This window comes from Micropterus dolomieu, linkage group LG17, assembly GCF_021292245.1.
Source record: "Micropterus dolomieu isolate WLL.071019.BEF.003 ecotype Adirondacks linkage group LG17, ASM2129224v1, whole genome shotgun sequence".
Classification (NCBI taxonomy): domain Eukaryota; kingdom Metazoa; phylum Chordata; class Actinopteri; order Centrarchiformes; family Centrarchidae; genus Micropterus; species Micropterus dolomieu.
The window spans coordinates 7,741,434-7,762,589 of record NC_060166.1 but is presented as its reverse complement, the minus strand read 5'-3'; the positions used below and the strand labels follow the sequence as shown (position 1 = coordinate 7,762,589).

Sequence of the window (21,156 nt, the reverse complement as noted above, 5' to 3'; positions counted from 1 at the left end):
TGAGTTTCTTCCACACAGACTGCGCCAGGAAACCCCTACACCCGACCTCAACCAGGAATAGCCAGGTCTGCCACCTGATAAGACTCACAATTACCTTCTTTCTTTTGGTTTGTTTTCTTTTGGCTTTTTTGTAATCTAATATTGTATCAACACCTTTTTATGTTTCGGGTTGTTGAAATAAGTGTTTTCTACAATAAAAAAAAGAAATCACCCACCATGATAAAGGATGTCGATCACCATGTTAAGTTACCATTGGCTATTAAGCCTTTTCTCTCTTATGCCCTAACTTGCTAATATGCATATATCTTTAACTGTCAACAATAGGCTTAACTGAGACCCATGCAAGCTGTCTTGTAACGTGATCAAAGTGAGGATAATGCTGCAGCGTGTAACCTCACATTATGTAGGCCTATTGCCAGCCTTCAGCAATATCATTAATTCATTTTACTTCAGTCACAGATGCTGACACCCTCGCCTTAATAAAGGCAAAGCTCAAGCTGGATAACCTCTAAAGTAGGCGTTTCCCACACACTGATTTATTTGTGGCGTCTTGCCACATTATCATCGCTCATTTTCCATTGATTTTGTTACTATTTAAAATGGTATTTGATGACAGAGCGCTGCACAGCGCATATATTCTCTCAGCATCTCCTCTCGCCCCGTCGCTCCCTCTCTCTCTCTCTCTCGGCACAGTTACGCTGTCATTCTTTGGGAAACACTGTATTTCCATACAATTGATCCCAATTGTATGTAAATACAGTGTTGATAAATAGGCCTATGGGTGGGCAGGAGGGTGAGTGTGAGCATTCTCAATGTGACAACCTGTCCATTAGAGATTGGTACCCTATCTGCCTTTTTGCTATCTTGGTTATGAAGTAATATTTTCCACCGTGTTGTCCACCTTTAGATGGCCTGCATTACAACAACATGGGGCGCAGTGTCAAAGATGCGGTTTATGTAGTCCATCTTCAGAACATTGTAGTTTTATCACAGCAAGCCACGTCAGTAACATTCGCCGTCGCATAATTACGTCACCTAGAAAAGAGCAGTTGGATTCTTTTAGACCCGCTGTCCTCTTTTCCTTAGTACTAATGGATTCTCCTTCACATCTTTCCTTGACCTCATGACATTTTCCGTCGAGGTCAAGGAAAGGTGGTTAGGAAACAAGATTTTTTTGAGTTTTGAACATGACGTGATTATAATGGAGCTGTTTGCAAAGTGAAAAGCAAAAGAGAAAATATAACGAGGGATGAAGAAGAAAGTGTCCAAAGTATGGGATTATTTCAAGCTAAAGAAATCATCGACTCTGTAATGTTACCATCTGTCCACTGTAAAACAAAACTTATGTTGCGTTGGCAACAGCACGCCGGCGCCTGATCAGAAAGCAGCCGGTGTTCTGCCAGCGGACAACAGACAAGGTAACAGTAACAGCAACTTTAGTATTTAACTGAAATCATGATTGATTGTTGCGTTGAAGGCTAGCCAAAGTAATCCGCAGTCTTCAGCTGAAAATCTACACGCGTGCGTTTGTTGTTCTCCTTTTTGGGCCGTGAGTTGTAACCTCAGAGTCAGGAGTTAACTGGGTGTTGGGGGGCTGCACCTTTTAACTCACCTCCAGCTCTCTCTGTAGCGAACCCTGCTACCTGCGTGTGCTAATCCATCCTTTCACCCAGACTCTTTGTCTTTATAATTGCTATCTTTACAATAACAAACAGCTGTTATGTGTGCAGGATTGCTTATTTCACATTTCACATTTCACGTGTGTTTTCTTGACAAAACGTGGTTTGGAGACCAGCTGCGGGTGACACAGCCGCTGTTAGCTCGTGTAGTGTGTGACCCCCCTGTCACCGATCAGTCACGTAATGTGAACGACACAACGGCTACAAGGCAGCTGCCGCCGCCAAAAAGGCAGGCAGGCAGTTACAGGTGGGATATTTGGCTTATTTAAATATCTTAAAAGTTTTTTTTATCCGCAATATAAAGTTAACAGTGACTCACCACTGGTCAGGAAGTTGGTAGCCTTCTCCTTGATGGCTGCGGTCAGCTGCTGTGTGTTTTCCAGGTACTGGAGGATGTAAATGTTGGGGGCCAGGAGCGCCATGTTCTGCTCTCCACATCCATACGGCATCTTCAGCAGCCCATCCAGGTTCCTCAGGGCTCGGCCCAGAATGTCACCTGCACAAGAACATTAAAGAGGTGGTGTTATGTTTTTTGGCTTTTCCCCTCTCCTTTATTGAGTTATATCTCTTTTTTGTGCATGTAACAGGTTTGCAAAGTGAAAAATCCCCACAGAAAGCACTGCTCTGAACAGCTTGAAAACAGCTCGTTTGTAGTCCAGCCCTTCACTTACTTTACTTGTGACATCACAATGAAAACGCGTCATAAAGCTGTAAAGTGGCTAGCGGGGTCAGGCATGCCCTCAAACCAAGCTAGTCTGAGCGGAGGCCCTTTGGCTCGACTCGCCTTTGTTTGGTTTTCCATTGTAGAAATGTTATACCTGTACCTGCTTCCAGGTACTTTATTTCATATCACCTCACCTCCGTCAAGGTTCCAAGCGAGCTGAGGGATACTAAAATGTAGCATTCAATTCAATTCAATTTTATTTATATAGCGCCAAATCACAACAACAGTTATCTCACAGCGCTTTTCATAAAAGAGCAGGTCTAGACCGTACTCTATGATGCTATTTACAGAAGCCCAACAGTTCCCACCAAGAGCTAGCACTAGGCGACAGAGGCAAGGAAAAACTTCCTTTTAAGAAGCAGAAACCGCGAGCAGAACCATGGCTCAGGGTGGGCGGACATCTGCCTCGACCGGTTGGGGTGAGTGAGAGAGAGAGAGAGAGAGAGAGAGAGAGAAATGCCTCGACAGGTTGGGGTGTGAGAGAGAGAGAGAGAGAGAGAGAGAGAGAGAGGGTAACAGAGGAACAGAGAGAAAAAGAGAGGGATGGAAGGAGAGAGAGGGGAGGGAGGCAGCCTACACAATATACACACAGAGGTACAGACAGTGAAGATGATGTTGCTATAGACTAAATGAAAAATGGTACAGATATTTATAGTAGTGTTAATGGTAACAGTCGTAATGTTAATGATTATAATAACAATAATAACAATAGGGCTAGTAACAATAAAAAAACAATAAAAAGCAATGTACAGTATGAGAAAAATATGGTGTTTTTTGAAAATTAAACCATGTAAACCTGTTCTCGTACAACCACTAATTAAGATTTTGAACCTGAAAATTAGCATAATACCAGTCTTTAAGACTAATCATGTCATTAACCAGACTTGAAAGTTGTTGCACCACCTAAAACATTTTGTTGTCCTGCCAGAATTCAATTTAATGTGTAAATTGTTACGAAAGCATGTTTTGTATTTTGACTTTATTAAATTCAATGAATTTATTTTCATTCTGCTTTGATAATCTTTCATTAAAATGTACAAATTTACATTACAATTTTCTCCGGTACACTAAAACAGTCTGAGCTTGTAGCAAAAAGAAGATCTTTTTGTGAACATATTTTTGAAGGGGCAAATTTGCCCTGAAAGAATATGCTGCAGTTACTGCAGCTGGTTCACGGCTGCTGGCTACTGCATAAATTCCAAACCTTTTTGCACCTGCTAGTCATTTCAACACCCAAAAAATTTGAAAATGGGTTTAAAAATACTGAAGTGATTCTTTAGGTAGAGTTTCCATATCATTAAACAGTTCACCATCATCCTATCATACCTGCCATACCTAATTCTATGCTTCTGGGTAGATGTTATTTTAAATTACATGTGAGATTTTAACCCTTTTGTTTACGGGAAAACCACATAACATTAGATTTGATTCAACTTTATTGTCATTATGCAGAGTACTGTTACAGAGCTAATGAAAGGAAACATACCACATGGGCAAGTTTCCCCATTGTTGGCAAGTAAGAATTGGCCACCTGGGGACTTGAACCCTGGGCTGTTTGCATCCTAAAAGAAGGTAACTTCCAGGCTGAGCCACTGGTGTGATCTAGACCCACCTTACTATTGAAAAGTAGTTTATCTATTTTTAAATATTATATACATCTTTAAAAGGACAAACCAGTCACGAGTCTATTTTTATTATTGATTCCATTATGAGGCTGGAGGCCGGAATATGTCTGGTTAAAACAACACTCTTTTTAAAATAAATTTATTAGCTTACCCAGGACTGATAGTGAAGCACGGGCAGATCCATCAATCATGTTCTCAGGGAGTTGGATGTCTATTTCCTCTGTCACAGCTTCCCCTGTGTACAGACAGAACAAACAGAGAGAAAGTACTGAAACAGTACTGAAACAAAGATCTAAGATTAAGGGATGATTAGTGAATTAAAACAGAGTCAGACTGGAAATCAAAAAATTGGAGGTTCAATGAACATGATCAGCTCTTCGATTAGATTAATACAATGTGAATTAATGTAATTTAAAAAATCTGACACACCTCCACTAAACTTGTCACAATTGCCATAATCACAATGAAACTAACTGCTACCTGCAAGTACTGAATGTTTATTGCATTTTGACATGTTATCTACTCGACTCCTAACACATAGCATTTGGCTCTCCTTTATGTAAACGTTTGACGTGCCATGCCTGGTGTAAACCATACTGACCTTTTGGGCAGAGCAGAAAGTTGTAGGTCTTTGTCATCTCAGTTCCCTCCGCCTAAGAGGAAGAAATAATATGACTTCCAAAGTTTCCAGCTTGTATTAAATGCAAAAAATAATGGTTAAACTTGTCTTTGTCATCTTGTTTTTAAGGTACCAACCTTTACTATGAGAGATCGTGTGACCACGTCGATACGTCCTCTCTCTGGAACGCTCACAATCTCATTGTCACATGAAGCATGGGATGCCACAGCCTCAGCCGTCACAGACACATTCACAACCCCTGCAAAGATCAACAAACAGAGTGAAACTTGAGTAACAACTTCTTCAGATCCTGTTGTGTGTTTAAGTGTCACTGAGGTGTATTTCACTGATTTCATAGAGATGAAAAGTGGTTGTGCTGAGGAAAGAGGGACAGCAACCCTTTTGACACCAATGTGGATAAAAGCTTGATCCTCACCCAAGGCTGAGGGGGCCATGGTCCAGCTGAGGGTCTTGCGCTCACTGCCACACAAACAGGATGTGTACTGGTCACCAGAGAGCGGAGTAAGGGTGTAGTCTAAAGAGGGTGCTGGAGTCACAGTGACCTGTTCAGACAACAATATATTTTATAACTGGAGATTTATGACAAAAACAATTTTGACCTTTCTAAGGTGTATCTTGCAAATGATTTTTTTCCAAGATGTCAACTTTTGATGGTCCAGTTGCTTACAGGTTTCAACAATGCTTTTATGGAAAGTGGCATTGAAACATATTGATTCCACGTTGAAAAGGGAGTGGTTAAAATCTTTTTCTATGACAGACTGAGCAAAGTCTCCTGGGTTATGAGTTACTTTAACTCATTACCCAAATAATTAAATTCTGTTGTATATCCATATTTGGATTAATCGCGGTCTGAAATATATAAAAGGAGATCATCAGCATATAAACAAATTATGAGTAAATAATCTGTATTTATCCCTTGTGACCCTATTCAATTGCCACATCTACCACAGAAGCAACCTCAATGTGGCCTAGCATACATCTTATATATGACAACATAGGTAAAATACATCTATAGTGGAAGTAGCTAACTAGAGAGCTATTTAATTTCTTTCTCATCTCTGTTGAGAGTTTAACATGCGCTGCACAGATCACAGATGTTTTGGTTTTACAAAAGCACAGTGCTAGCTCTGCTAATAGCTAATTGTTACAAACAAGCTAAAATGAAAGCTGTAGGTCCGTAATAACTGTTTATCTTAGTTTGCCATGTACATTAAAATCTGTCACATATAAACTCAGCTGGTGGCTGAGACAAACCTCTCTACCAGAAGCAGCAGAAGGAGGAGGGCAGGAGGAAGGTGTGACAGGGAGCTTGTCATTCTTTTTAAACATCACTCAATATTTTGATGTCAGGAATATGATTTAATTTTACTGACATTTTAGATTTTCCAGTGAGATATTAGTGACTTTGCTGTTGTAAATCATGTAGCCACTCTAGAAACAACATTTAGTTATAATACAAATTTTGAAACATATTTTTTAATAGGCAATTATTTAGTAATGAAAAAGAAGTATCGATAAGGTGTATTGATAAGGAGTATCAATAAGAAGTATCAATAAGAGGGTATCAATAAAAGCCCATCCCAACTTGTGAGATAATGCCAGGCCCATCTCCATGTCCTGGTTTCAAAATTTGGCCCAACTGAATTTGTAATAGCCCTGCCTAAAGTCTTCTTCTCAAAGAAGTGGCAGTGGTTTAATAGCTGGTTTGAGAAATGCCTGAGGAATAGGGGACTAAGAGAACAACCCCATCTGGATCCTCTATAAAGAGTTAAGTATTCATATAGAACAATGTTAGTACAAAAAGAAACCAGATGTGAAAGATATAGGTATTAAAGGAGCTATATAGTTTTTTTATGAAGTGAATCAATTTTTTTTTATTGCCGATAACAATCCACTTGCAAGTTTCTTTGTTGCCTTTGATGGCCAGTATGCCTAATCCTATGTCAAGACTCTGGATCAGATTTTCCGGGAAATCCTTTGGCTGTTAGTGCATACATGCTCCTGAGCTTCTTGCCTTCTGATTCTGAGCTGTATACACAGCAACCTCCGCAGCTAATGAGATGGAGTCTGCTAAAACACAAAAACGACCGGCTCCCAGCACAACACAGACTCCAACACAAACTCAAAAATGCAATCAGTGTACCATTATCATGTAACGAGCATGAATAAGAGCAACCTCAAGATGATTACTGTAACATTGCAGTGGGAGTTTAAATGAGTTCCAGCATGTTGTGTGAAGATCTCCTGGTGTTTTGGTCTCTGTTTGTCCAATTATGTTTGCTCATGAGTTTGAGCGCACAACGGTTTGCAATCTAAAAACTGCAGTAGCCTACAGATTTTATTTTAGACAGAGACTCAACAACATGGTGCTCTGAAAGCTCTGCAAACTGGAAATGTTTTATCACAGAAGCAAAACTGCAATGCTTGAACACTTTAAGCAAAATCAAAGCGGAAAACAAGCACAATATATACCAGTCTGGTTTTCAATCACAGCACTGAGACAGCATTGGTAAAAATTGTTAATGATCTTAGATGGAACATGGATAAGAAGAAACCATCAATATTAATGCTACTTGTGCAGCTTTTGATACAGTAGATGAATCAATTCTTTTAAACAGACTGTACAATCTGATTGGCCTCTCAGGTTCTGTTCTTAATTGGTTCTGATCATATCTCACTGATAGAGAATTCTTTGTGTGTATTGATGAATCTTTATCCAGAAGACATAAAATGAATTGTGGTATTCCACAGGGCTCAATTTTAGGCCCTACCCTTTTTAATCTGTACATGCTGCCGCTTGGAGACGTCATCAAGAGCCACGGCATCAATTTTCACAGTGTAGTGGGACAACAGTGTGGATTTGTGTATTTTATATTAAATAAATTTGAACTACTCAAAACTATGCCCCTCTTCCCTGAGAGAGAGAAGCAGGAAGGTGGAGATCAACTTTCAACAGACGGCTGAAGAGACCCCAACAGAGTGGGGGTGGAGGTCACTCTCTCTAAGTGCTATTCCTGAGCAGTTGATCATAAAACTGGCCATCTTTGACAACAGCCGAGATAAGTCTCTCGGTGCCTGACTGTTAAACAGACAAAAGGGACATTAACCAGCGATTAGCATTTCCGTGAACAGCCTATCGGAACTCTCCTTGGAGGGGGGCAGGAAATCCTAAACTGCCCCCCCCACACACACACACACACACAAACACACACACACACACATGTGACCGTGGCAACTGACCTTGCTCTGTGTTTCATTACCCCATCAAAGGGATACCCCTTCACGCCTAAGTGACAAAATCCAGGACCGTCCTGAACTTTGTGTAAACGACTGCAGTCTCCAAAGACTCAAAGCATTAACTGTTTAATTAAATCTTTTAGTTACTTGATTATGTTTGCCTCTATTTAAGTAGTTATGTTACCATGTTGTTGCTATCTGTTGTTGATATTATTGCTGAAAAGAATCTAAATAAGTTACTTTTGCAGTGTTTTTATTTTCAGCAAGATTAAGGACACCCCTTCATCTTATGTGCAACCAATGCTTGTTCACAATACTTTCTCACATAATTCCTTTAGAAATGACGATAAAGAAATGTCATTCTATACTCTATTAATCGCCAGCTTGAATTTAAGGCTAAATAACTAAATTCCCCAGTTCCTAAGGAAAGATTGTTTTGGATTAATTTAAGCTTCCCTCGTGTAACCTGAGCTCCCCCAAGTGGACGAAATAAGTATTACATACCATCGTCGGAAATGCCGTTAATGCATAAATGTCACTCATTACTTAACATGACCAATAATGTGACAATTGTTACCAAATGCTTAACTTAGAACAGTACAACTGTTTGACCACTGAGGTTTGATTGTGGAAAATATTTGATTATAATACGCGCAAATAAATTTTCTTTTCTTTTATAGACATTAAAAGTTTAGAAAAACAGTCCCAGGGGAAACCGGAAATGCTCCCTGTCGGGAACAAAGGACTGCCCTCTGGGGAACCACGCCCCAGACAACAAAAGAGCGACACACGACGTCGCCCGCTCTCTTCTCTTCTCTTCTCCTCGTGCTCTTGCCTTCTGCTCTGCTCTCTGGATGCTTCGGCACTCGTCCGGAGTGCCTCTCCAGGCAACGCCCTAAGAATTCCCACCAGTGCAACGAAGTCTTTGTTTCGCTTGAAGCTACATACGCAAAGTGCCGCAACATCGATTTTTACCTCAGTTCCAGCAACTTTACTTGTTTTATTTTCTTTCTTTCTTTTGTTTTGTTAAAGTTATCAGTCCCTTAAGTTACACTGGTCTAATTCAGGAACGACCAAATTCCTTTTTTAAGCTATGTCGTCGAGCCAACTTCACCGAGGTCGGACTTTTTAACTCCTAAACTCACAGCTTACTTTCATTAGTTCTCCTCTGCTGTACAAGTCAAATGCTTCCCACAATCGAACATCCATTCTCATTTAGCCATTGCTTATTTTCACTGATGTATTTTAACCACCTTAGTTACTTAATATATTCACTGTAACCAAGAAATTGTGCGTGTTGACTATTTCTACGTCCCTGCCAAGAGAATTTGCCCTTTAGATATGAGACTGACTGATTGATTTAAGATAATTGAGCGATTATTAACTAACTGATCACTAGTGAATAATTGTATAATTATTAAAAGCTACCTAGAGGTCCGAAGATTTCATACCTAAGTTAGACATGCTACAACAGTTATGCTGATGACACCCAGCTCTACATTGCCGTGTCCCCTGATGACCCAGGACCATTAGATGCCCCTTGTAACTGTTTTCTAAACATACAGTCATGGATGGCAGAACATTTTCTGCAGCTCAATCAGGACAAAATAGAAGTATTGGTCATTGGTTCTGAATCTCAGAAGGAGAAACTCAAAACGAAACTGCGAATGCTGGCACTAAATCCCTGTGTTAAGGTAAAAAACCTGGGAGTTATCTTTGACTAAGATCTCAGTTTTGAGTCACATACTAGAAATATTTCTAAGACTTCTTTTTATCATCTCAAGAACATTGCTAGTGCATGACCCTTTCTCTCTCAAGGAAATACAGAGACACTTATCCATGCTTTTATTACCTCCAGGATTGATTACTGTAATGCTCTGCTTTCTGGTCTTCCAAAAAATATCTAAACTGCAGCTGCTTCAAAACGCTGCTGCACGTCTTTTGACTAAGAGCACAAAGAGAACACACATTACCCCTATCCTAAAGTCCCTGCATTGGATTCCAGTTCATTTTAGAATTGATTTTAAGAGTCACTTAATGGTGTTGGTCCAGAATACTTATCAGATTTGCTGTTACCTTATGAACATTCTAGAACCCTCAGGTCCTCTAGTAGAGGCTTTTTAATTATTCCTAAAGCCTCAACTAAAACTTATGGTGAGGCGTCCTTTCAATGTTATGGCCCACGTTTGTGGAACACCCTTCATGTTGAGCTGAAAGCAGCAGGAAATCTGGAAATGTTTAAAGGCAAACTAAAGACATACCTATTTAACCAAGCCGAGCTGTATTTATTTGAGTTAGATTAAACATTATTTACTATACTTGCTATTGATGAGTTGTTTTTCTAGTGCTTTTTGTCCTGGGGTCCTGGGGTTTTAGTGTTTTGGAGGTGGAGGGGATGTCTTTTTTTTTTTTTTAACTATTGTTTTGAAATGGCTCTGTAGTGTGAAGCACTTTGTGTTACATGTATTGATATTGTATGTTATTGATATGTATGATAAATTGTTATATTAATCAAGTAATAAAAAAATGTGTTTAGATTAATCATGAATAACTAAGTCATTAGATTAATCGACTAATCGAAAAAACATCGTTAGGTGCAGCCCTACCATACTATATTACCAAGTGTTAGAAACTAAGATGACGAATATGGTAAACATACTGTACCTGCTCAACATTTGTGTTGGTTTTTTTTTTAACAAACCAGTGAATTTATTCTTGCCTTACGAAGTGTTTTTTGCACTTGGGTCCTAAATCTGTTTTCCTGCCTCTGCACTCAACACCCAATGTAACATGATATAGGGTCTTGATCCTAGAACCACAGCCTATGTTTTGTCCTGATATTTAAAATATTTATTTATTTGTTCTACATAATCCTAATTTCCCTGAGAAGACAAAATGTGATGTATTAGAATGACATAATGTTTAAACACAAGATGACTATGACAGTAAGAGTTTGTGTGGAATTCGGTCAAAATGTTGATGCTTTACCACAGACAACCAGTAAAGTGTTGGTTAATCACAAATTATCAGTATAAAAGTATTTGGTATGAAAAGGAATTTTCCAGAGGACGAAGTGTAATAACTTTGCTGATCCCTCAACTTTTTATCTAGCGCCATCATCAGGTTAAATATTCAATCTACCCAATATTTTGATTTATATACCTGCAAAACTAATGATTTTCCATCAGTCTCAGCTATACTTTGTGTTTATTGCTAACTAGCAACTTTTAGCATGCTAACACTAAAATAAGATGGTGGATAGGGTAAACATACCTGCTAAACATTAGCATGTCAGCATGCTGCCATTATCTTCTAGCAGGGTTTTTACTGGCGCCTTTGGGAGGGTGACTTCACGCGAATCACCTTATGACCGAAATCTATGCATTTTCTTGTTATTTCTGACCATTTGATAAACAAAATATATCCTGTTATGAACCTGGGGTCATATTTTGTTTGTTTGACATACTGACATAAGTGCCTTCGTCACTCCCGATCATTTTCTCCAGTATACAGTCATGCCATTCGGTCTGAGAAATGCCCCCGCTACTTTCCAGCGGTTGATGAACACGGTCCTATGTGGGGTTGACAATTGTGAAGTTTATTTGGATGACATAGTGGCCTATTCATCAACGTGATCTGATCACATGAGCGCTTGTGTGCTGCCTCCCTTACACTCAATCTGGCTAAATGTGAGTTCGGGAAGGCTATTGTTACCTACTTAGGTAAACAAGTAGGTCAAGGTCGTGTCTGCCCAGTTACTGCCAAAGTATAGGTAATCTTAGATTTCCCAGAACCTCAAACATGTCGTGAGCTCTGTCGTTTTCTGGGGATGGCTGGGTTCTACCGTGCGTTCTGAAAAAACTTTGCTGATGTGGTAGCTCCTTTAACTAGTTTGTTAAGCCCCAAAACTCTTTTCCAATGGCTCAGAAGAATGTCAGTTGGCTTTCGAGGCTGCCAAAGTTCTCCTCTACAGTGCGCCTGTGCTCACCACCCCAAACTTCACTCGTCCATTTAAGCTGGAAGTAGATGCCAGTGCGCTTGGTGCGAGCGCAGTGCAGGAGGATGAGCGAGGCATTGATCACGACAGCATCATGACATCATGACAGCAGCCATCTTAAGCCCCACTGACAGGAACTCTCTCTCTCTGTCATTCCCAACCTGAGCCTGTGAACTGTGTGTTATGTCTGTTAGTCGTGAGTAGAGAACTGTTGGGATTAGATGAGATTTGTTAAGTGAATCTGTGTAAATTATCTTTGTAATTCTGATTGTCGTTGACAACCTTATTTTGTTATATACAGATGTTTCTTTGTTGTAGCTTCCTTGTGTCAGCAAGTAGCAGTGTGTAGTAGTGAGAAGTCCTTTTGGTTTGCACCCTTTTTCTCCTGTTTTTGAGATTAGAAACCTAGTTTAGAGCTTTTGTCTTTTCTTTACTTTTTGTTTTTGGTTTAGGAAAGTTTTAGGTTAATTAAATTGTTTTGGTTTGCTCATCTCTGAAGCTAATAAAACTGCTAAATTGTATTTCCTGTATTCTGGCCTTGTTTGGGAATGGTAAGAGTGGGAAGCCACACTTTTATGTTGCGTCCAGGATAGCCCTAGACCTTGGGACGTAACAATCCACCACAACCTAGAGTAAAGGTATAAAAGCAAAGTATAATGTTAGTATAACATATTTACAGGTTACACCTGATTTGGATAATATGCCTACAGAAAGTTTATTAGTTAAAATTCAGCTTTTTTCACAAATGGAACCTTTCTCAGATTTTTAGCCTGCATCACTGTGGTTAAAGTTTGATTAGTGCTAATGTTTGTGTATTCATTATAATTTCAGATAATAATATAGGCTACTATAGCTTACCATTAGTAGCCTATAATAATTCCAGTTGGACAAAACAGCAGTTTCATTTTTGTCGGCGGTTTTCAGTCATTTAATTATTGTATAAGACAAATGCTCTACTTGGTGATCAATCTCATTTGTTTATGCAAATTAAATTGTCAGTAATAACGACATACAGAACAAGGAGTTCAGCATTTCTAAACTTTGCTGTAGTGCCTCAACTATTTTTTTTTTTATGTCCCGCCTCCTCCTGGCTATGATTGGTCAATTCACGAAAAGTGACTGACGAGCAGCTATGCACACGGCTGCGTGAAAGGCTCACTATCTCCCTGGGTGCTTCTCAAGTCTCTTAATTGCATCCACATTTCCTTCACTTGTGTGGAAGGAAACCAAGCCAGGAGAGAAAGAACGAGGAGTCCTTTCCTCCCAAGCGTCACGTAAAGAGTCATCCATTTCTGATGATGGCGGCAGCTGATCACAGCTGGATCAGCTGTCAGTCAGCTCTAACAATACAGACTTTTGATGGAGTTCGTGTCTACATGTGCACTGTGTATGTAATAATAAAGTCTCTCAGTTATCAGTGCAGGGCAGCATGGTAAGACTTTGCAGTGATGCACTTTTATGAGTTTAATGTTCTGTCCTGATGTATCAGATCAGTCCGAGCAGCTGCAGCGTCCAATCAATATAACAGCTACCCAATAAGGGGGCGTGTCGGTCATTGAAAGACTTCCGCGAAGGATGCACGGGTGTATCCTCGCTCATAGCTCCTCAAAGATTGCTCCTCGATCCTCAGAGCGCAAATAAGAGCTTTGGGACGGCCTGCAAGATGGCGGAGCGGAACAACTTCCAGTTCAAGCGAGGAGCGAGCAAACAACAAATAAGAGACTTGAGAAGCACCCCCTGCAGAGATTAGCAGGAAGGGGAGAACGGGAACAGGAGAACGCCATGTAGTGCCCAGAGAACCTGATCTGGAGAGGGCAGAGGAGAGGACCGGTGCTGGTACACCAAAGAGTAAAATGTAAAAGTGATAGTACCAATGAATACCGTGCACACTTCTAGCACAAACAGCTTTTAAATTGTGAGAAATAACAGGAAGTCATCGCTCCCAGTAGCGCGAGCTCAGCTTCATAGCGGAGCGTTCAGGCGCAGCAGCTAGTTTATTAATCCAGCACCTGCTGCACGTGTAAAATACAGCGCTATGGATGAGAGGAGAGGTGACTGCTGGAAGACAGGATGTCATATTTAAGTTTATGTTCTGCTTGCTCAACAGTTGATTGATAATGGCTATTAATACACATTCGGAGAGGATATGAAACGCTTTTTTCCCCAATTCTGATCATTTGGTGATTTTCCTTTGGCGCTCGCTAAAACCTCTTTGGGGGCGCCAGAAAAACCCAGTCTAGGTCATTGGTTACCATGATGCAGCTGGACAGGTAGTTGAAGGTGGTTGCCTTCAGTTCAAAGTGCTCCCCCCGGATGATGGAGTAAGGCAGGCTGAGCTCAAGGAAGAAAGGCTGGAAGACGGTGATCTCTTTACGAGGAGCCAAGCCAAACCCCTGAGGGGACAAACAGAAAGCCTCCGTCTCCCAGGTGGTGATGGTGTCTGGGACAGTGAGGGACACATCCTTTGTTCCAGACTCTCTGAACCAGCAGATACACACAGACACATTCAGTGAGCTGGAAACATGCTGACATAACTCAGATTAGACAAAGAAAAACAATGTGAGAAGATGATTAGTGTGTAGGATTAACTGCACCAATAACACTACATTATAGTTACTATGATCTAAAATATCTTGAGTACATCTAAAATTGTTTATTTCATATGCTGCATTGATTTCAGTCACAAACTCACAAAAGTTCCGTGTTGCTGAAGAAACTCAATAATTTCTCAAGCTACATAAGAAGCATAACCGTGAGCATGATGCACACTAGCCCAAAAGGGTTTTTTCTAATACACGATCATGATAAAAAGAAACTGTAACTATATGTCCCTTAGTGTCACAAACATTCTAAAGGGACAATAATTATTTTGTATAACAATCTATTGAATTAATTTAATTAACATAAAATTCTTGATGAGCGGTGTCAGTTTATTATCTTTGTGCAATTAATGTGTGCAGGGAAGTTAGAGAGAAGCATTCTAGTGCACATACTCTATGGGCCCAAATGCAGTTATGATCATCAAAGCTCTTTGTGACAGAATCTCACCCAACTTCCACCAGGTCCCAAATCCAGGTCTCAGGGAAGAAAGTGCGGACTGTCTCTATTGGTGATGAAAGTGATCTACCATATCCGAGAGCAGGACCAGGTTCGGCACTCAATACTCTCGATATTGCCACTTCATTCAAGAAAATATTCCATCAGTAGCAGAGCGTAGCAATAACACAGTGAGCTGTATAAATGTTGGTAAATATTCAGTATCTTTTGATAAAGCAAAAAAAAAAAAGTCACCAGGGCCATGGTGGTATTCTCTTCCTTTGTATTTGACGCACCAAGGAACTCTGAGAACCAAGTTTGTTGCTATCTTCAGCCCCACATACTAGGTTATTCAACAACATACAACATACAAATGTATAACAACAAAATTTATGAATATATTCTTTATATTGTATTTTATTTTTTTTTTTGCAGGAAGTACCTGGAAAACTGAATGAACATGATCTTCATTGACGCCTCTAGGGTATGGCACATATCTTTTAGGTCTCACATGTAAGCATTCATCAGGATCTTGAACCTCATATGGAATATAGGATGCTGTTCTGACAGGCAACAAGGCAAATATCTGTAAAGAAAGGTAGCAACCTGATTCAGCTAAGAAGCTAAGAACTGCGAAATGTTTGTTTTATGAAGATTTGACAATTAGTAAACTGCTGTAAAGTGTATCTGTCAAAACAGTGTCTTTATACATACATTAGACTCACAGAGGGATACACCTCACATATGTCATAACGTCTTTGTATAGCAGTTTTATAACAGTGAGGTAAAACTGGGTAAACAAAATCAGCATTTAACAGCTGTATTACAGAAAAGGAAGAAAGATTATCCATGACACAAGGACATTAGGAGCAGCAGAATTAAAATGTCACCTCTGATGATGTTAACAGTGCAACAGATTATGCAGAGGGAATGTAAATGAAATGAATGTGCACCGCTTGGATCGGTTGATTCTAGCAGTTACCTTGTCTGCATTCAGAGTCTTCCCTGGTTCCTTGATGAGGACGCTCTGGTCGACAGCACTAACACCACACAGAGAGTCTGGCTGGGCCGTCACCTGCAGGATGGTTTCCTCTCCTGGGACAGCTGAGGACGGAGAAAACTCCAGCGACACCTGACACATACAGAAAACACATCATGCCATCTGGACTTCAGTGGTGTAAGATCAGAACCTATGGCACAAATGTGGATTTACTCTCTTACATCTCCCAGATTGATTTTTTTATCAGATTTTTTATTAAATCACTGACAGTGACGAGGTCAGGTTTAAATGCTGCACTTTATACATTTATATAACAATCCATTCTCTTTGTATTGGCTAACTGAACTTAACTTTGATTTGTATGCCGTGGCTTCAGACAAGGGACAAGCTTTACCCACAGTATGAATTAACTTGTAGAATAACTAGTAAGCACTGCAACTGCACACAGATTATACCACCATACGCGTGGAATATGAGGTTAAAGTAATTAATTCGACAACGTGAAAAAAATGTCCTACTTTCCCTAAAGAGTTACAAACTGACCTTTTGAAAAACAAATATACACTTTGATTCTACACGTGGCAGATGTAGATCTGACATGCACAGTCGCTGCCACGCGTCTTCTTCTCTCACTGACCTTGTGACTGAAGCATTTCTCGGTGGAGAAGTCAGCACTGTGGGCGATCACAGTCTCACTGGGGAGGACGGTGTAAGCTACAACCTGGACCTGTGGTGCCATCTCTGCAGACACTGTCAACTTGAAGGACACCTCGCCCTCAGTCACTGAAACAACATACCAACGGTCATCATTCACATGCCTCCATAGGTCAAGAAAATGCAGCTCAAAGGTGATCAGGTCATGCTAATTTAAAGGGTGATTTTAATGTGTTGTCCACCTGATTTATCTTGTACTTCAACCTGCTTAACTCCTTGCATGAGAATGGCTCCTCTGGATAAGACCTAGAGAATTTGAGAGAAAACGACAGAATGCAACAGTAAATGTAAATGCTCTGTATTTGTATAGCGCCTTTCTAGTCTTTGCGACCACTCAAAGCATTTGCACTACATTGCATTCACCCAATCACACATATTCATACACTGAGCCTAATGCTGCATTCCAGGCAACTCAGAACTGGGAAATCGACCTCCAACTTGAAAACTATCCCGAAACACCACATGAAGTCGGATTTCCTACTTGTGAACTCGGAGAAAAAATATGTACCCCGACTTCAGGAGTAGCAACCGAATGACGTCAGAAAACAATGTCAGCGCCCATGGAAGCACACACTGTAAATGGTAAACCATAAACTAAAAGGAAACAAAAAGTATATTTGCATGTATTTAAATTAAAATAATACATAAGATCATATAGTAAAACCTGTTCTGCATGTACACTGATGTAGAAATATGTTAGGCTTATTAGGTAGCTGGCTACAGTAAAGAATCTCATAAAGTCATCTTCTCTGCATAAAAGTGTAACCCACAACACTGACGGACATGAGCGTTACCAACTGATGTAAATGTAATGACGGTAAATATGGCAAAAAGAAAGAAAGAGGAAAAAGAAATGTGTGGTGCCGAAAAATAAGAATTAAAAAGAAAAAGATGTCAGCACACGACGCAGCTGAATGTGCCACAGTAACCGACCGCTTCCTTGGTAGAAGTTGCTGTGGCACGTGACAGATGAGGCAGGACCCAGCAAGCAGAAGAAATAGGTGCACTATTAGTAATGCATTTAATATATATATATATATATATATATATATATATATATATATATTAATTTGCAATGTGTTACCACTCCAAGACAACATCCTTCTATAAGCGAGGAATCTTTGTGTTTGTATGTATATTAGTTGTTAAGGTCAGTGGAGGTGAGGCAGAGGGACAGGGTGATGATGACCCCAGTCATGTTGATGAGGAGGGAGAGAAGCAATAGGAGGAGCTACAGGAGGAGGAGGAGGAGAAGGACAATGGAACCAGAAAAAACAACGTTAGGGACAGGGGCAGTTTGCAGGGCTGAGTAGGAAATCATATGTAGAGATAGAATTAGAAATTGTATTATTGTTACATTGTCACATTTATTACTGCTGTTCTTCTCATGCATATATATCTGTACAATCAGCAGAGTCAGGGTCCAGCACAGGGGAAGCTAACCAGGAAGAGGCCTACTCAAAGCTGAAGAAGAGGGATTTTATGGGACTGTATTGTAGTTTTTTATTATTTGTTATTATTTTTAACTATTTTAGCACTCTGACGGGCTGTTCACATGACATGTTGGTAGCAGTAAACTTACTCCGGGCGTATTTCAAATGTTTGCTATATTCCCCTCCAGGAAAGCCAGTTGCAGTATGTAACGTTAGAACATTAACTGTAAAAGAGATGAGAAGTCAACGGCACCTGCTGATAAAACAAGCAGAACAGCAGCGCGAGGGGACCAGTTGCCAGGATGGATGATGCAGGGCTCTACAGAGTATTTCACTTGCATATATCCCAAAAATAAATACATGGGAAGCAGAAAAATGATTTATGAGCACAATGTGCGAGTAAATACTACAACCTACCGTAATTGTTCTGCATGAATGTTATGATTATTGACAAGTATTTACTTAGCATTAATAAATTAAAGACCAATGTAGACTTGTTTTTCATGGATTTTATAAATGGAAACATTTCACAAAAATTAAACTGCTGTAACACTGGGCAGTGTTGGGAAGGTTACTTTGGAAATGTAATAGGGTAACTTATAATCGGTAACCTATTTAAAGTGTAACAGTAACCCAGGTTAACTATTACTCTATCAAAGTCATTTAACTTACCACATTTCTAGGGCTGACCCTGAATTGTCGAAGATTCGATGTTTCGATGGGCGGAGCCTGATTCTACTGTTAATCTCACAGTCGAAGCTTCGCAATGAAACGAGGATCATGCCATTTTGGCGATATGGGGGTGCTCAACGTCTGTTTTTACATAGAACCACCAGTTTTCTCCCAATAAGTTAATATACAGCCTATTACAATATGCATTTCAACGTTTAATGCTGTAAATAAAAAAATTAGAAAAGAACTAAGCTTTTAATAAATGTTTGTGTGCGTGAATAAATCCTAATTTGTAATCCCAACCCTCAAGGTAGGGGGCATCTGTGCGCATGTGTAGTGAACACTTTTGCAAGGCATTGTATGCATGCTACATTCACATTAGGGGCTGAGCAGCCCTAAAGGTCTGATCCTAGAATCGCCCCTGGTACAAAGCATCTCAGCTAAACAGACTAGACAGAGAGATTTAGCTTGTTTATAACTAGCTATTAACCGAGCTAGCACATGTGCTTGTGTAAAACCAAAATACAGCTGCGGTGGATGAGACAGAGCAGATTAAAATATTGCTTTGTGCACGTTTCTGCTTGTTATACTGATGCAGTATCAGCATTTTACTGGTACTAGTACTGCAGCACTTACTTACAGTAACGTAGCGTGTAGGCGTAGTTATGGTCAACTTGTGTAAGCTACACTGATCTCTGCTAACAAGCTACACTCGGTGTGTGTATGCGGAGCTCTGCTGAGAGAGGAGGGGAGGGGCTGCAGCGTGGTGGCTTGCGCGTTCTTTTGGCTACTCCCGCACAATGATCAGAGTTGATGACTATTACTCGTGACTTGTAACCAATCAGCTAGCACTGTGGGTGGGATATTGCTCCAGCCCATAGAGTGGTGAGTACAGATAGAGAGAGGTGGCTGCATCAGAGCCAAAGAAGCTCATTTTTTTTATCAATTAATTATATCGGTATCTGTTTTTAAAATAACAAAGGCAGATTATTGGAAAAATGCTGAATATCAGCGCCGATAATCGGCCAGGCCGATTATTGGTCGACCCCTAGTCCATGTCTCTGGAAGAGAACCACTCACCAGATACATCACATCCACAGAGCCCTGGGTCTCTCCAACTACAGTGTATTTGATGGAGATGTCTTCTTCTCTGTCACAGAGAAGTAGCTGATCCTTCTTCTTCACCTCCAGGGTGCTGGCTGTTTTAGTATCAGGAGAAAACGGTTTGGCCATAGACAACATGTGATCTCCAACCACATAGTATGGCATTCTATAACCAACATAGTCCAGCGTCTGTTTGTTGCCAACCTAGATTGCAGAAGAGAAACACCATAAATGAGCTCAAGTGAGTTCAGTTCTTACAGCTAAAGGAAATGTCTAGGTATAGAAATAGTAAACAGTTCCTATATGGCCAGAATATTGAGAGGTTAGGTTTCAGCTTTTGACTGCATGATGGCTTACAGGCTGTTAGTGCTACCTGTTACTTACGTAGAGGTGGATGTCCCCTTCAAAGTCAGCAGAGCTGAATGAGAAGGTGGCAATCCCATCACTGTCAGTTGTGAGGTTCTGTACCAGACGTGCTGACCACCTTACACCCGCAAACAGGTACACTGGCATGTCAGGAATGGGTGTATTATTGTAGTGAACTGCTTTAACCTGTTAGAAGCACAAAGTTGTATCATGGCTTCATTTGCACTGTGAATAGAATCAGACTGAAGAAGTGGAGACCACATGTACTTACTTTTCCCTCCACATTTGATCCTTGGTCATAAATCTTGGGTGTGTCAATGAAGGACAGCTTTCCAACAACATATGAAATCCCTATTCTCTTCCTCTGTGGTTGTGAAATACCTGTACAAGAAGCTTCCATGTTACAACAATGTTTAAACACATGACATTGTAATTTTCTTAATATATCAGCTCTCTTTTTAAAATGTAAATATAATATAAGATATTATACTTGCCTGTCCCCTCCTCCTCTACCTTGGCACTGAGGTCCAGTATATCTTCTAGTGCGTTTTGGTCATGTTTTGTGAAAGTTGACATCTTGAAGGTAAAAGTGACACAGCCTTTCTTGTCCATCTAGAAAGTACAATATATAACTATTATTATATATTATTGCCTGCCTGCCCACTCTCTGTCACCAAGCACTGGAATCTACTACCAACGTTCTGTCAATTAATCCTCTGTTATTTCACCCTAATCCTGTGTCTGCTCCTGCATCCTTTTGCCATGCACCAGAACGATCTGGCCACGACATGGATCCAGTAGATACGGGGTCGGAGGCTTCAAAGAGCCAGTCCGTCCTCAGCCATCAGAGAGTTTTGCTTGGACAACACAACCAGTTGATCTGGACGCTCTTGGAGGAAAGGCAAACCATGAATGATCAATTGTCTTGT

The 21,156-nt window shown here is 40.3% G+C and overlaps 1 protein-coding gene across 1 annotated transcript in view; it reads right to left on the bottom strand.

Annotated features, from left to right (window-relative positions):
- The window catches only part of LOC123986033 (alpha-2-macroglobulin-like), a gene marked incomplete at its 3' end in the record, with an annotated part of 38,860 nt that extends 18,021 nt beyond the window's left edge, over positions 1-20,839 (bottom strand). Inside the window, exons 1-16 of the mRNA XM_046074087.1 lie at positions 20,722-20,839; positions 20,499-20,608; positions 20,246-20,413; positions 19,838-20,065; positions 16,835-16,898; positions 16,576-16,721; positions 15,921-16,070; positions 15,381-15,524; positions 15,194-15,281; positions 14,951-15,080; positions 14,155-14,380; positions 5,084-5,210; positions 4,785-4,906; positions 4,630-4,681; positions 4,180-4,263; positions 1,999-2,175 (exon numbers count right to left, since the gene is read on the bottom strand). Of these exons, the coding sequence (XP_045930043.1) occupies positions 1,999-2,175; positions 4,180-4,263; positions 4,630-4,681; positions 4,785-4,906; positions 5,084-5,210; positions 14,155-14,380; positions 14,951-15,080; positions 15,194-15,281; positions 15,381-15,524; positions 15,921-16,070; positions 16,576-16,721; positions 16,835-16,898; positions 19,838-20,065; positions 20,246-20,413; positions 20,499-20,608; positions 20,722-20,839 (2,134 nt within the window). The remainder of the gene's footprint in view (positions 1-1,998; positions 2,176-4,179; positions 4,264-4,629; positions 4,682-4,784; positions 4,907-5,083; positions 5,211-14,154; positions 14,381-14,950; positions 15,081-15,193; positions 15,282-15,380; positions 15,525-15,920; positions 16,071-16,575; positions 16,722-16,834; positions 16,899-19,837; positions 20,066-20,245; positions 20,414-20,498; positions 20,609-20,721) is intronic.
- Between the last annotated feature and the right edge of the window lie 317 nt (positions 20,840-21,156).